This window comes from Mesoplodon densirostris, chromosome 6, assembly GCF_025265405.1.
Source record: "Mesoplodon densirostris isolate mMesDen1 chromosome 6, mMesDen1 primary haplotype, whole genome shotgun sequence".
Lineage (NCBI taxonomy): Eukaryota > Metazoa > Chordata > Mammalia > Artiodactyla > Ziphiidae > Mesoplodon > Mesoplodon densirostris.
Genome location: NC_082666.1, coordinates 115,663,959 through 115,680,298, shown reverse-complemented (window position 1 = coordinate 115,680,298; position 16,340 = coordinate 115,663,959). Strand labels below are relative to the sequence as shown.

Sequence of the window (16,340 nt, the reverse complement as noted above, 5' to 3'; positions counted from 1 at the left end):
CCTATTTGGCAGTAAAGTGGATCCCCAAGAACCCCTGGACAACCAGGGTCATGGGAGACAGCATTCCTGTGCTCAGCCCTACCTGAAACAGCTGGAGTAATGCCTACTCTTCAGTGCAGCAGCCCTAATCTCTGGTGCTGGAAACCCCGTGCACACAGGAGTGATGCAGACAGCTTGGGAGGCGTCACCAAGGAGGAGGGACAGCCATGAGGACCAGCACTTCACAGGGCTTTACATGCAGAGCATAGACAGCATCTTGCCTTATTTTATTACAATCCCAAGTGTTTATTACCAACCCTCCTGCTGCTTCTATTCCCTGTATTGTGCTTAGTAGGTAACACCTTCCCAGTGGAATGGGTCAGCTGAATTAACATTTTGCCCGGACAACTACAGTCAAACTTTGTTTTCATTAAAAACATACAGCACGGGACATCAGTCTTACATCTTTCTTAGTCTTAAAAAATATAAATATAGAGGGATAATTTGTACAGGATGTATAGGTATGTACACCTTTAATATGCACATGAGAATTCGGAACAAGTTTATGAAACTTGCACTTTAAGGAGGCCTTCCTCCTGGGGCTTTTGAACAAAGCTCTGAGCCAGCGGGCAGATGCTTGAGTTCCCCTGGCCCAGTACCCATCTACCGGGAAGACGTGAGCCCTCCTGACTGCAGGTGCGGTGTCGGGACGGGGCAGCTGGCAGGTCACGGGTTCCTCTCCACCGGCTGCTGAAGGCAGAGCTCGCTCCCGGCAGAGACGATGGGCAGGCTGTTCTCCAGGTGGTGGTTGATGAGGTCGTTGATACTGTCAAAGATCCTGTCCTTTGTGCGGATCTGTGAGGGTGAGGAGGGAAGGTTAGCACCACCCACAGGCAAAGGAAGGAGAACGCCCCCCACTGGGAGTCAGAACTGGAGACGCAGCCTCCTTAGCGACCCAGGGTTTCCCTGTGCTTTCAGAGGTGGTGTCTGCTAAGTCCCTGGTCCCTGTCACTGGCCAGTAAATTCAGTCTGTTCATCTGTCCACCCCTCTGGGACTGAGCCATGGCCTCCGCCACCTTCAGCAACCAGGGGCCGTGGTGAGATCCTCTGCCTCCCAACAGCCTCCTCTCTCTGGCTCCGCTCCTGCCCTCATGGGATCCATCCCAGAAACCTCTGTCCTGCACCACCCAGCGGTGTCTGCAGGCTCCCCTGCCCCTGCCACCTGCAGCCCTTTGCCCGGCAGTACTGACCCAGACTGCTTCTTCCACCTGGGGACCTAGCTCAGCCTCCAGGTCAGCACCTTCAGGCCCCCGTCCTTCCTCACCACCCATCCCCAGGCCAGCTGTCAGCATCCTGTGCACCTGCCAGGAAGGAGCCCACAGTTGTGAGGAGGGGTTCCAAGTTCCCACTGGAGGGTGACCCTTGCTGGGATGGAGGGACAGTGCTGCACGTTTCTGGTCACTCAGTTCTAAAGCTTAGTAGGGTGCCTGTCCATGAACTTCTCCTGAATAGATGAAGGCCTGAGATGGGGTGAGGGTGCTGGGTGGCACTTTGCCTCTTCCCTCTGCACAATGGCCCTGTGCTCTGGCCCCTGGGGGCCACCAGTCCCCCCAACCCTGAGCCGGTACACTCACAGTATAGACCACACTTGAAGGAGGCAGTATGAGTTCTGGCCAGGAGCAGTCTCCCAGCATGCTCTGGATACAGCCCCGGGGGCCTGCTTCTTTGAGAGGGAATGGAGATGGGGTAGGGAGCAGGCACCTGGCTGTACCCACTAGTGCTCCAGGCCCTCACAATGGGTCTGGGATGCCTGGGTACCCCAACCTCTCTCTCCAGCCTCATTGCTGGGACCCATCCCTCCCTTGGAACAACCAGGGAACAACCATCCCTCCCTGAAGGATCTGAAGGCACATCTATTCTCCTCACTTACTTGTCCCAGTATTCTTTCCCCAAGTTCTTTTTTTCTTAATTTTATTGGAGTATAGTTGATTTAAAATGTTGTGTTAGTTTCTGCTGTACAGCAATATGAGTCAGTTATACATAAACATATATCCACTCTTCTTTAGATTCTTTTCCCATACAGGTCATTACAGAGTACTGAGTAGAGTTCACTGTGCTATACAGTAGGTTCTTATTGGTTATCTATTTTATATATAATGGTGTGCATATGCCAATCCCAATCTCCCAATTTATCCCTCCCCCCCTTTCCCCCCTGGTAACCATAAATTTGTTTTCTACATCTGTGACTCTATTTCTGTTTTGTAAATAAGTTATTTGTAACATTTTTTTAGATTCCACATATAAGTGATATCATATGATATTTGTCTTTCTCTGTCTGAATTACTTCACTCAATATGACAATCTCTAGGTCCATCCATCCTTCTCCAAGTTCTTAATCTCACTCTCCTTCCATAATGCGGCCACACTTGTTTCTCCCCCTCCATCAACCCACCAATGGGATGTCCATCTCTGGGTCTTCAGTCCCATATCTCATTCTCTCTCTAAATCTATGCTTCAGGTGTACATATCAGAAGCCACTGCCCAGGCAATCTGCCCGGGGCTTTAAACTTTTTAAAATTAAGATGCTCTCCTCTCCTGGGTTCCAACTCTGATGTGAGGCTCCTCCCACCCCACCTCTGTAAGCACTGAAGGGGAAGAAACTTCCCAGGCCATGGGGTCCCCTGACTCTTGGGCATTAAGCCTCAGTAAGGGTGTAATCTGATGGGCACATTCAGAAAAAAATCTTTTTGCAAGACTTTCTGGCATCTTTGCATCAAGGTTGTTTAATCCTCCTGGGGCTCCTTAGAATTCCCCACCCAGAAAGGCTCCCTGGGTAACACAACAGGCCCCTTCCTTGGATGCTGAAGGCACCCAGGAGCTCAGCTTGAGCCTAGTATTATCGGGGTGTTGCCTTTACATCATTGACTCCTTATTCCCACTTCTTAATGATTGACACTCATTTATGTTCTGGGGCAATAGAGACAGATGAAGAAGGATTTATGCTGCGGAAGTGTCTGGGACAGTGGTCTAAACCTGGGCTCACGTTGGCATCACGTTGGCATTACTGAGTTGCTCTCAGTAACCCCATGCCCAGGCCAACTCCACCAGGAGCTTGGGATGGGGCCTGGGCACTAGCATGTTTTATGTTCCCTCCATGATTCCAACATGCTGCCAAGCTGAGGACCACTGGTCAGTGTTTTTGTAGTACATAGGCTGGCCAGTATAAACATGCACACATGTAAGCACACAGAAGAGTAAACCATATAAAGAAATAGGCAGTTTACTCCACTCCTATAAATACTTGCTGAAACTCTGATCTGGCTCCTGCCCAGATAACTTGCAGCCCACAGAGCCATCTGTGTGGACTCACCTGCCATGTGCTGGAAATGCCAGTGGCTGATTTTAAAAGCCCAGCAGCCCAGACAAACCTAGGACAAACTTCTCCAGATATATAAAGGGATTCTGCTACAGTGATGACACATGAATGTTAACCCCAGAAAACTATGTTAGGCTTTGCATAGCAAAAAAGCATATAAAAGTGAGGATGAAAACCTTTGTTTTAGTTCAATATGCATATATTGAAAAAGGAGAAAAATCTGAAATCAATAATCTAAGCTTCCACTTTAGGATACTAGAGAAGGAAAAGCAAGTTAAGTTCAAATTAAGTAAAGGGAAAGAAATAATAAAAATTAGGGCAGAAATCAATGAAATTGAAATAGGAAATCAATACAGAAAATTAATGATTCCCAAAGCTAGCTCTTTGAAAAGATAAATAAAATCAATAAGCCTCTAACCAGGCTAAGTAAGAAAAAATGAAAGAAGACACAAATTACTAATATCAGAAGGGAAAGAGGGGTCATCACTACAGATCTCATGGACATTAAAAGGATAATAAAGGAATATTACAGATAACTTGAAGTTTTCCCAGTAAGACCAGGAGCAAGGCAAGGATGTCCCATCTCATTACTCCTTTTCAACATCATAGTGGAAGTCCCAGCTAACGCAATAAGTCAAGAAAAGGAAATAAAATGTATGCTGATTGGAAAGGAAGAAATAAAACTGTCTTTGCTCACAGATGATATGATTGTCTATGAATAAAATCCAAAAAAATCAACAGCAACAACAACCAAAAACAACCAACCAACCAAACATTCCTGGAACTAATAAATGATTGTAGCAAGATTGCAGGATAAGAGCTTACTATACAAAAGTCAGTTGCTTTCCTATGTACAAGCAATGGACAAGTTGAATTTGAAATTAAAAACATAATACTATTTATTGGGTTGGCCAAAAAGTTTGTTTGGGTTTTTCCCAAAACATCTTATGGAAAACCCTGAACAAACTTTTTGGCCAACCCAGTATATTTAGCACCCCCAAAATGAAATCTTTAGTTATAAATCTAACAAAATATATACACAATTATATGAGGGAAACTACAAAATTATAATGAAAGTTTTAAAAACTAAATAAATGAAGATATATTCGGTATTCATGGATAGAAAGACTCAATATTGTCAAGATGTCAGTTCTTCCCAACTTGATCTATAGATTCAATGCAGTCCCAATCAAAATCCCAGTAAGATACTGTGTATATTGACAAACTTATTCTAAAGTTTATATGGAAAAGCAAAAGACCAAGTGTAGCCAACACAATACCAAAGGAGAAGAATAAAATTGGAGGACTGATAATATTCAACTTCAAGTTTTACTATAAAGCTTCAGTAATCAAGATAGTGTGGTATTAGTGAAAGAATAGACAAATAGATCAATGGGACAGAATAGAGAGCCCAGAAATAGACCCACACAAATGTAGACGACTGATCTCTGACAAAGAAGCAAAGGCAATACAATGGAGTAAATATTGTCTTTTCAACAAATGGTCCTAGATCATCAAATTGTGCTAGACAACCACATGCAAAAAACTGAACCTAGACACAAACCGTACACTCTTCACAAAAATTGACTCAAAATGGATGATAAACCTAAATGTAAAATGAAAAACTGTAAAACTCTTACAAGATAACATAGGAGAAAACCTAGATGACTGTGGGTTTGGTGATGACTTTTTATTTATGATATCAAAGGCATGATCCATGAAAGAAGGAAATGAGAAGCTGGATTTCATTAAAATTAAAACCTTCTGCCCTTCAAATGACCCTGTCAGGAGAATGAGCAGACATGCCACAGATGGGAAGAAAATATTTGCAAGAGACTTATCTAATAAATAAAATAATATATAATGACAATAAATAATAAAAATAAAATAATAAGTTTGGACTATTATCCAATACAATATTCTACTATACAAAGAACTCTTAAAACCAACAATAAGAAAACAAACAACCAGATTTAAAAATGGGCCAAATCAAGAATATATAATGGGGAAAAACAGCCTCTTCAATAAACGGTGTTGGGAAAACTGGACATACAAAAGAATCAAACGAGAATACTTTCTCACACCATATACAGAAATAAAATGGATTAAAGACTTAAATGTAAGACCTGAAACCATAAAAATTCTAGAAGAAGACCTAGGCAGACACTCTCTGACATTGGTTTTAGCAATAGTTTTTTGGACATGTCTCCTCAGGCAAGGGAAATGTAAGCAAAAATGAACAAATGAGATTACATCGAACTAAAAAGCTTTTGTACAGTGAAGGGAGCTATCAACAACAACAAAAAAGGCCACCTATAGAATGGGAGAAGATATTTGCAAATAATAAACCCAATACAGGGTTAATATCCAAAATATACAAAGAACTCACACAACTCAACATAAAAAAAAAGAAAAATAACCTGATTAAAATTGGTCAAAGGACCTGAATGGACATTTTTCCAAAGAAGACATACAGATGGCCAACAGGCATGGAAAGATGCTCAACATCACTAATCACCACAGACATGCAAATTAAAACCACAGTGAAATATCACCTCAGAAGGGCTATTGTCAAAAAGACAAAAAATAACAAGTGTTGACCAGGATGCGAAGAAACGGGAACCCTCCTACACTGTTGGTGGGAATGTAAATTGATGCAGCCACTGTGGAAAAGCAGCAGGGAGATTCCTCAAAAAATTAAAAATAGATTTCCCATGTGATCCAGCAATTCCACCTCACTGTCCTAGCAGTATCTGCAAGGGTGGGAGCAGCAGTGGAGGTGGGAAGTGGTGGGTCAACCTCAGGATGTTAATTTTTAGAGTAGCATATCAGGTTTGGGATCTGAGGGCACAGGAGAGATGGAGTGAAGTCTCTGAGCTCTTCTCACCCCTCCCCTTCATTAATTCTGGACGTTTTCTCCATCAAGGTTGACTAAGCCAGGTGTGGACATCTGTCAGAAGGGACACCCTATGCCCGGGTTTTGCTCTGTAGTCTGGGCTCTTCACCTTGATGAGCAGTGGAAGAGGGCAGTGGTGGACGTGAGTGCCATGAGGATGGGGTGATGCAGGGGGCAGTCATCCAGGAGGGCAGAGGAGAGGAGAGCTAAGTTGCAGCCTGGTCTGACCACACCTGATCACCTCACAGGTGAGCCTCCGTGCCCTCGCAGATGTGGGGCTGCTTGATCAGCCCTTTGGAACTCTAACTTTCCAGCAGTATTGGGTTTATGAAATTTTGTTCTAACTTCAGAAAGTGTAATAATTCCTTGTTGTTTGTATCAACTAGCACAGCAAATTCTACCTTAAAAATAATTTGTTAGGAGCTCTGTAGATGGATGGAATTGTAGTCTCTCTAAATGCAGAACTTTCATCCCAGGAAGATCCTCCGGGGCCCTGCTAGTTCTAAGTGCTCACCTCTGTGAGGCTTCCAGGGTGCCAGCTGATAAGGCACTGCTCAAGAAAGCACCAAAAAAGTCCTAATTCCAGCTTAAAGGAGGAAGGCTGGGGCACTCGGTGCATCCCCAAGCTGTCTGACCCTTCAACGCTCACCACCAGAGACCATGCCAAATGTACTTTGGCGGGGGAGAACCCTGGGCCCAGAATGCAGACCCAGGGAGGACACAGCCATCCCACAAAGCTAACCTGATAACTTCGTGAAAATCTGTGAACACAGAGCAAACTAGGAAGAGAAGAAGCGCAGAGTAGCGTGGAAAGCAGGCTCTCCTGCAAGCCTGCCTGGACTGCTGAGAAACGGAGGTGGGACGCTCACCTGCGTCCTTACAGGTGAGGCTCAGCCATCCCTCTCCCAGGATAGAAGCTGTGTGCCTTTTGCTCCCTCTAGTGGCTGGCAGACCACAATGGCGAAGAAATTGAACTGAGAGCTGGAAGCTTCCTTCAATATTATCTGGTGTTGCCCTCCCCAAACATTTTCTTCTTAGCCATGAACCAACCCTGTGACATAAAGCCCCAGGCAGAGGCCCCAAAATGTACAGGCCAGGAAGGATGCGTTCACTAGACGGTGGTTCTCAGTTTGAGCAGCATCAAAAGCCCCTGGGGTCTTCTGGAAGCACAGACTGCCTGACACCCCCACCCCAAGAGATTCTGACTCAGCAGGTGGAGCCTGAGAATTTGCATTTCTAGCAGGTTCCAGTGGACAGGGGACCCCACTCTGAGAACCACTGGGCGAGAAGAGTACAGCTCGAAGCTCTGTGGGTCTAACTGCATTGTTGACAGGAACATGACAGTACCTGTCCTGTTCATTCAGCCCCTCCACCCACCCAGTATTAAAACAGAAATGATGGGACATTCTCAAGATGCTCCACTGAGATGTAAACCAGCCAGACCGCAGCGCCTTCCTTCGTCACCCAGCTGGGTGCCAAGCATCATCCTGTGTGCTTTGTGAACTAACATCAGACATCACCCCCAACCCCCAAGATAACTGTCTGGTGTAGTGACAAGAAGCCAGTTTTAAGCACCTGGGTTCCCCTCCCCACCTGCCACCTCCTAATGGTGCCCTTTAGGGCAACTTACTGACCTCTCTGAGCCTTCATTCCCATGTAGAGTGGTTATATCATAATAGTCCTACTTCATAGGATTCTCATCAGAAGTAACTGATGAATGTGCCTGAAGAATTTCGTACAGTGCAGGGCCCCAGGACGTGCTCAGTAAATGTTTGCTGTTCCTGTTTTTCATACCATACTGAGCAGTTTAAACTTACCGCAAGAGGGAAGAGATATGGGAACATATGTATATGTATAACTGATTCACTTTGTTATAAAGCAGAAACTAACACACCATTGTAAAGCAATTATACTCCAATAAAGAGGTAAAAAAATAAAAATATATAAAATTTTTTTAAAAAATAAATAAATAAATAAATAAACTTACACTGAAGGCAGCGGCCATCCTGGAGAGATTTAGAGAAGGGAATGACATTAGCGGAGCCTCCTGCTGGCAGTGAAGGGTGGGGGGAAATGCACTGACAATCCAGGGAGAGAGGGACCCTTTCAGAGATATTTAGGGGATTGGTCAGTCAGAGAATGTGGAGTGTGTGAGGGAGGTGCTGGTGGCAGAGGCTTGCTGACTGGGCAAGCCATGGGAAGGCATCCAGGGGGCAGCTGGGGTGAGGAGCTGGGAACGATGGGATGATACCTCCCCCTTTAGACGTGGTGGGCTCAGGTTGCCTAGAACACTTATGTGGAGTTGCTCTGTAGGCATTTAGAAATTGTGCATTTAAAAATGGTACATTAAGGGAGTTCCCTGGGGGCCTAGTGGTTAGGATTCCAGGCTTTCACTGACATGGCCTGGGTTCAATCCTTGGTTTGGGAACTGAGATCTCACAAGTCATGTGGTGCGGCCAAAAAAAAAAAAAAAAAATCGTGTCTTAAGGAATACACTCAATCGATGACAAAATGATTACATTCAGCCCTGTCCAAAGGGTGGCACTAGAACAGGCAAAGCTGTCAGTTGAAGATGTCTCCTGATGAAAACTCTGATTCCACAGGAACAGTTGCACCTACAGACCTGCAGCCCTCTGTCTACTGTCTCAGCTTTGGCTGGATCCACTGGGACATCCTCCCACCCCCAAAAGTTCATGCCTGAATGCAACCTAACACAGATAGGATGTAGACCCACCCTGGCCACTTCCAGACTTGAAATTAAGGCGCAGTCCAGGTCCCTCCTAAACCCGATGGCCACAGTGCTGGCTCCACATCAGCCCCCAGGGCTGCAATGCCAAGGGTCGTACTTGGAATCTTGCATGCCAATTGCTTGCATTTTCCAATTGATGCCTTGCTCCACATGAACACTCATTTTCCATCCAAATTGTAAGCCTGATCATGAATCCCTGCACAGCTGGGATCCTGGACATCTTCCAATCTCCCCCTCCCACCCCATGGTTTCCCTGACCAGCCACATCCAGGGTGAGGGGGGCTATTTGGGGCTGCCTGGCGCTGGTTCCTTCTAGGTGTAATGTCCCTTCCTTTTCCAGTTCCAAGGTACTAAGGAGCCTCAATCATCCCCAAGTTTGCCCAAAAGTCAGCAAAGTCTGTTTCTGATAATAGAAGAAAAAAAAGGTAGAAGCCTGACCACGGTATCCAAAAGGGAAATTCATAGGAAATGTTCACCAATCAGGGTTGCTTCAGAGCCATGCCAGAGAAGCAGAGAAATGTTGTGGACACATTAGGTCCAAGCTCCCCTAGGGCACTGGTGTATTTACAGAAAAAAGGAGGGAAGGTCCCTTACCAAATATTGAGTGGGGAAGATACTAAAATGTACCTATGTGTTTTTACTTCTTTAATTTAATTTTTACTTCTTGTAATTGTCGATAGAAAATAGAGATGGGTGAATAGCTGATGTTTTACATAATTAAATGATTCTCTTTTCACAGGAAAGGCATGAGTAAAGGAATTTTAATTTAAAATGTAAGGCTGAGTATAGGCATTGTCTTATCCCATCTTCGCCAACCCCAGTGAAATGACAGTAGAGGAATAAACTTCTAAAACAAAAGAGAAGGAGGTGGATTGCCAGTGGATACTGTAACATCAGCACACTGTGGGCTAGCAGAAAAGAGGAAGCCTGTTGAAATAAAAGAGCGAGGAGGAGGGTAGCCTAGAATGTAGGGGGGGAGGGCAGATCCTGCAGCTGAGGAGAGAGAGGAGCAATGGTGGGAGGGAGAGCAGTTAGGCTGCCTGGAGAATGCTCCAGAGTAACTGAGTCAGCAGCTCCACCACCCCCTCCTTCCCCTTTGCCTCCTTATAGCCAAACTAGTATTTTGCCTTCAGGGAAGAAGCCAGAGAATGTTTATCCAAAGAAATTAAATAAGACGTCTGGGGAAAATTAAGGCTATAGGAGGGTAAAGGTGATTCCAAGTAAAACGCTCCTGGGAGGTACCCAGCATAAAAGTCCGAGCCTCCTCCTCTCCTTCTCACCCTACAGTCCTCTAATCTGTCATACAATAGCTCCCCTTAACCTAATCCCCTCCAAAATATCCCTACCCCATGCCTCACCCACCACACACACATAATCTCAGTCAGTCTTCAATGCTAATGCCAGGAAAGACTAGAGGGAAAGATATCTAAATGTATTACAGCAGAGGAGATCCATCCCAGGAAAATCAATCCAGTCTCTTGTTCTTATATATGGCAAGGAAATGTACTGGGCATCTTAAGAATGTCAGTACCATGAAAAGAAAAATCATGATAAGCAAACAAACACCTGACCCCAGAAGTTAAGTTGGAAAATAGACAAAATATTTAAAACAACTCATATTAGTAACACCAAAAAGTAAAAATGTTCTTCTTCTTTTTAACCATTAAAAAGAACAAGAAGAACAAGATGCACAAAAAAGTAAAACAATCAGAAGATAACAAATTTTCCGTTAGAAATTAAATATACAATTTGTAAAATTATACATATATTAAGTTTGGAAGATCATCAAGGAAAGCTTCCAGAACATAAGAGCAAATTTTCAAAGAACTGGAAACTTGCATGAAAGAAGAGACAGATCAATCCAAGAGATCCATCCCCTCAACCAGGTGTTCTAAGGGGAAAGAATAAAGAAGGTAAGAAATTATCAAAGAAATAATATAAGGAAATTGCTCTGACTTAAGAAAAAACAAAAATTTTCAGATGGAAAGGGTTCATCACATCTCTGGAAAAATGAATAAGAAAAGGTACACACAGATTCATGACCATGTCATTGTAGAAGGTAAAGAAAAAACTAAAAATGTCTAGTAGGTAAAGAAAAAGTAATCCACGAAAGATTAAGAATCAGAGCAGCCATGCTACAGCCAACCATAAGGTGAATCAAAGTGACTTCAAAATATATTTTCAGACATGTAGGAATGAGAAAGTTCATGCCCATGCACCTGTTTTGAGGAAGAACTCCAATTAAAGTGAGTGAAAACCATAAAAGAGGAAGACATAGTATATACAACAGGTTGAAACTCACCCAGGACTCGAATGAGACTATGTCCTTAGAATAATGGGTTTGCTTTAGAAATCTATTAGTCCACATTAGAAGAGAAAATCAGACTGTCTTCATGCATGTTCCAAAAATAGATGGAATGAGCTGGATAATAGTAATGACATGGTGAGGAAAACTTAGGTCTCTTCTCTCAAGAAGAAGGCAATTGGAAACTTCAAGATTAACTTATTTAAAAGTAATTGTATAAAATAATATGAATATAATGTAATGTTGGGCCTAACATAGAAATGTAATATATGTATAACATATTTGCCAATAACAGTACAAAGGAGGTGGGCAGAGCAAAGCTGCATTAGGCTAGGGAAATAATTTCAGAGGGTAAGGTAATATAACAATGCATTGTTAAGTCTGTAACATTAATATAATAGATTTAATATGTATAACAATAATGCCACACTAAGGGGATACATTCTCTGACCAAAATGGAATGAAACTGGAACTCAACAGCAGGAAAAAAATTCAGAAACTCACAAATACATAGAAATTCAAAAAAACTCCTATGTAATCAATGAGTCAAAGAGATATCAGGAGGGAAATAAGAAAATACTTAAAATAAATGAAAACAAAGACACAACAGACCAAACTTATGAACTACAACTATACTTAAGAAATTTATAGCTGTAAATGTCTATATTAAGACAGAAAAAATCTCAAATCAATAACATAACCCCTCACCTAAAGACCCTGAAAAAAAGAAGAGCATACTAAACTTAAGGCAAGCAGAAGAAAGAAAATCATAAAGATTAAAGCAGAGATAAACAAAATGGAGAATGGAGAAACAATAGAAAAAATCAATGAAACCAAAAGCTGGTTCTTTGAAAATGTCAACAAACTTGACAAACCTTTAGCTAGATTGACCAAATTAAAAAACAAAGAAGACTCAAACTACTATACTTACAAATGAAAAGGGGAGCATTTTCCCCACATTATAGAAATAAAAAAGATTATAAAAGAATACCATGGAAAATTTTATGCCAATCAATTTGATATTAGTGAAATGGACAAATTTTTAGAAAGACACAAACTATCAAAACTGACACAAGAAGAAATACAAAATCTGAATACACCTATAACAAATGAAGATATTAAGCAGTAAACAGAAGTACCCCAAAAGAAAAGACCGGGACCAGATAGCTTCACTGCTGAATTCTATCAAATGTTTAAAGAAGAATTAATATAAATTCTTTGGAATTTCTTCCAAAAAATAGAAGATGAGGGAATACTTCCAAATTCAATCAATGAGGCCAGTAGTACCCTGATACCAAAACCAGACAAAGAAACTACAAGAAAAGAGAACTACTGACTAATATCTCTTATGAATATGGATGCAAAAAATCCTCAACAAAAAATTCTAGCAAACCAAATCCAGAAACGTATAAAAGGAATTATACACCATGACCAAGTGGAATTTATTCCAGGAATGCAAGGTTGGTTTAACATTGGAAAACCGATTGATGGAGTTGAATATATCAATAGAATAAAAACCAAAAATCACATAATTACTTCAATAGGTACATAAAGAGCATTTGACAAAATCCAACAATTTTTTTTTTTTTTTTTTTTGCGGTACGCAGGCCTCTCACTGCTGTGGCCTCTCCCGTTGCGGAGCACAGGCTCCGGATGCGCAAGCTCAGTGGCCATGGCTCACAGGGCTAGCCGCTCTGCGGCATGTGGGATCTTCCCGGACCGGGGCACGAACCCGTGTCCCCTGCATCAGCAGGCAGTCTCTCAACCACTGTGCCACCAGGGAAGCCATCCAACACTTTTTTGTGTTAAAAGATACTCAAAAAAGTAGAAGGAAATTTACTTAACCTGATAAAGGACATCCACAAAAAACTCACAACATCATACTTAATGGTGAAAGATTGGATGCTTTCCCCTTAAGATAAGTAAAAAGATAAAGACGACCACTCTTGCCACTTCTATTATTCTATTGGATGTTCTAGCCAGGGCAAATAGTCAATAAAAAGAAATAAAATGCATCCAGATTTGAAAGAACTAAACTATCTCTATTCACAGATAATATGATCTTATATGTAGAAAACACTAAGGAATCACTAAAAACTACTATTAGAACTAATAAATGAGTTCAGCAAGTTTGCAGGATACAAGATTAATATAAACAATTAATTGTAGTTATATACTTGCAAAGAACACAATGAGAATGAAATTGAGAAAACAACTGCATTCATGAGTGCATCCAAGAAACAAATATATAGAGAGGAATAAACTTACTAAAGTAAGTGGAAAACTTACACTCTGAAAACTAAAAAAACATTGTCAAAAGATATTAAAGAAGATCTAAATAAGTGGAAAAACATCCCATGTTCATGGACAGAAGACAGCACTGTTAAGATGGCAATACTCTCTATCCCCCAATTGATCTATACATTCAACACAATTCCTATAAGAACTCCATCTGACTTCTTTGTAAAAATTGACAAGCTGTTTCTAAAATGTATATAAAATTGTGAGGTTCCCTGAATAGCTAAAACAATCTTGAAAAAGAACAAAGTCAGAGGACTCACTCTCTTTGATTTAAAAACTTACTACTAAGCAACAGTAATCAAGACAATGTGGTACTGCCACAAAGGTAGACATAGAGATCAACAGAATGGAATTGAGATCCAGAAATACACCCACACATATATGGTCAATCAATTTTCAGCAATGCCAAAAATATTCAATGGGGTAAAGAATAGTCTTTTCAACAAATGATGCTGAGAAAACTGGATATCCACCTGTAAAATAATAAAATCAAAACATTACCTCACCCCAAATATACAAATTTACTCAAAATGCACCAAAAGCCTAAATGGAAAAGCTAACACTATGAAACTCTTAGAAAAAAACAGAGGGATAAATATTCATGAAAAAGACTTTAAAATAACTTGAAGGTGCCTTAAAGGTGCTCAAAGAACTAAATGAAGATGTGGAGAAAGTCAAGAAAATGATGTACGAAAATAATAGAAACATCAATAAAACCTATTTAGAAAACCTAAATAGGAACCAAAATGAAACTCTGGAGTGGAAAAGCACAAGACAGAAGAAAGAATCAGGGAGCTTGAAGATAGGAAAATTGAAATTTTTGAGTCCCAGGAACAGAAGGAAAAAAGATTGAAGAAAAGTGAACAGAGCCTAAAGGACCTGTGGGATACCATAAAATAGATCAACATATGCATTGCTAGAATGCTAGAAGAAGAGAGGAAAAAGAGAAAGACATAGTACTTGAAGAAATAATGACAGAAAATTTCCAAATCTGATTAAATACATGAGTATAAACATCCAAAAAGCTCAATGAACACTAATAAGGATGAATATAAAGAGACCCACACCAAGACAAATTATAATCAAACTGTCAAAGCCAAGGACAAAGAGAGAATCTTGAAAGCAGCAAGAAAAAAGTGACTTGTCACATACAAGAGATCTTCAAGAATGTTGTCAGCAGATTCTTCATCAGAAACTTTGGAGGACTTCCCTGGTGGTGCAGTGGTTAAGAATCCGCCTGCCAATGCAGGGGACATGGGTTCAAGCTCTGGTCCAGGAAGATCCCACATGCCGCAGAGCAACAAAGCCTGTGCACCACGACTACTCTAGAGCCTGCGAGCCACAACTACTGAGCCCACACACTGCCACTACTGAGCCTGTGCACCTAGAGACCATGCTCTGCAACAAGAGAAGCGACCGCAGTGAGAAGCCTGCACGATGTAACAAAGAGTAGCCCCGGCTCGCCGCAACTAGAGAAAGCCCGCACTCAGCAACAAAAACCCAAGGCAGCCAAAAATAAATAAATAAATAAATATATTTTTTTTAAAAAGAAAGAAACTTTGGAGACCAGAAAGGCAGCTGGTTGATATATTTAAAAGCTAAAAGAAAAAGAACCCATCAATTATGAATCTTATTTCCAACAAAACTGTCTTTCAAAAGTGAAGGAGAGATTAAGACATTCACTGATAAGCAAAAGCTGAGGGAGTTCATTTCCACTAGGCTTTCCCAGCAAGAAATTCTAAAAAGAGCCCTGCAGGTTGAAATGAAAAACACTAGATAGTAACTCAAAACTGTATAAAGAAATAAAGATCACAGTAGAGGTAAAATCATGGACAATTATAAAAGCTAGTATTATTGTAACTTTGGTTTGTAACTTCACATTTTGTTTTCTACATAATTAAAGAGATTATTAAAAATGTTAGTTTATGCTTTTGGAGACAGAGTGTATAAAGATGTAATTTTGGAACATCCACAACTGAAAGGAGTGGGAACAGAGCTGTAAAGGAGCAGAGATTTTGTATGCTATTGAAGTTAAGATGCTACAAATTCAAATTAGAATGTTATAACTTTAAGATGTTAAGTACAATCCCCATAGAAACTACAAAGAAAATAGAATAAACACTAAAGAAAATTAGAAGGGAATTAAGACATTTCACTACCAAAAAAATCAACTAAACACAAAAGAAGACAGTAATGCAGGAAATAAGAGGGGAAAAAAAGCTATAGGGTATATAAAACACAGATAGCAAAATTACAGAAGTCTCTTCTTATCAGTAATTACTTTAAATGTAAATGGACTGAATTCTCCAATCAAAACACAGAAATGTAAATAATAGATTAAAAAAAATTTTTTAAGTTCCAACTAAAAGCTATCTACAAGAGACTCATTTTAGATCCAAAGACACAAACACGTTGAAAGTGAAAGGATAGAAATATATATTCTATGCAAATAGTAAGCAAAAGAGACTCAGAGTAGCTATACCAATATCAGACAACATAGACTTTAAATAAAGTCTGCAAGAGACAAAGAAGGACATCATATACTAATAAAAGTTTCAATACAGCAAGAAGGTACAACAGTTATACATTTAAACATCTAATAATAGACCATCAAATTATATGAAGCAAAACTTGACAGAATTGAAGGGAGAAATGGACAGTTTTCCAACAGTAGTTGAAGACTTCAATACTCCACCCTCAATAATGATAAGTAAGGAAATAGAGGACTTGAACA

General features: G+C 40.9%; 1 protein-coding gene across 1 annotated transcript in view; it reads right to left on the bottom strand.

Moving 5' to 3' along the window:
* Nucleotides 1-298: 298 nt before the first annotated feature.
* The window catches only part of SHC3 (SHC adaptor protein 3), a 155,998-nt gene continuing 139,956 nt past the window's right edge, over nt 299-16,340 (bottom strand). The window contains exon 12 of the mRNA XM_060101283.1: nt 299-834. Within this exon, the coding sequence (XP_059957266.1) occupies nt 706-834 (129 nt within the window). The 3' untranslated portion in view covers nt 299-705. The remainder of the gene's footprint in view (nt 835-16,340) is intronic.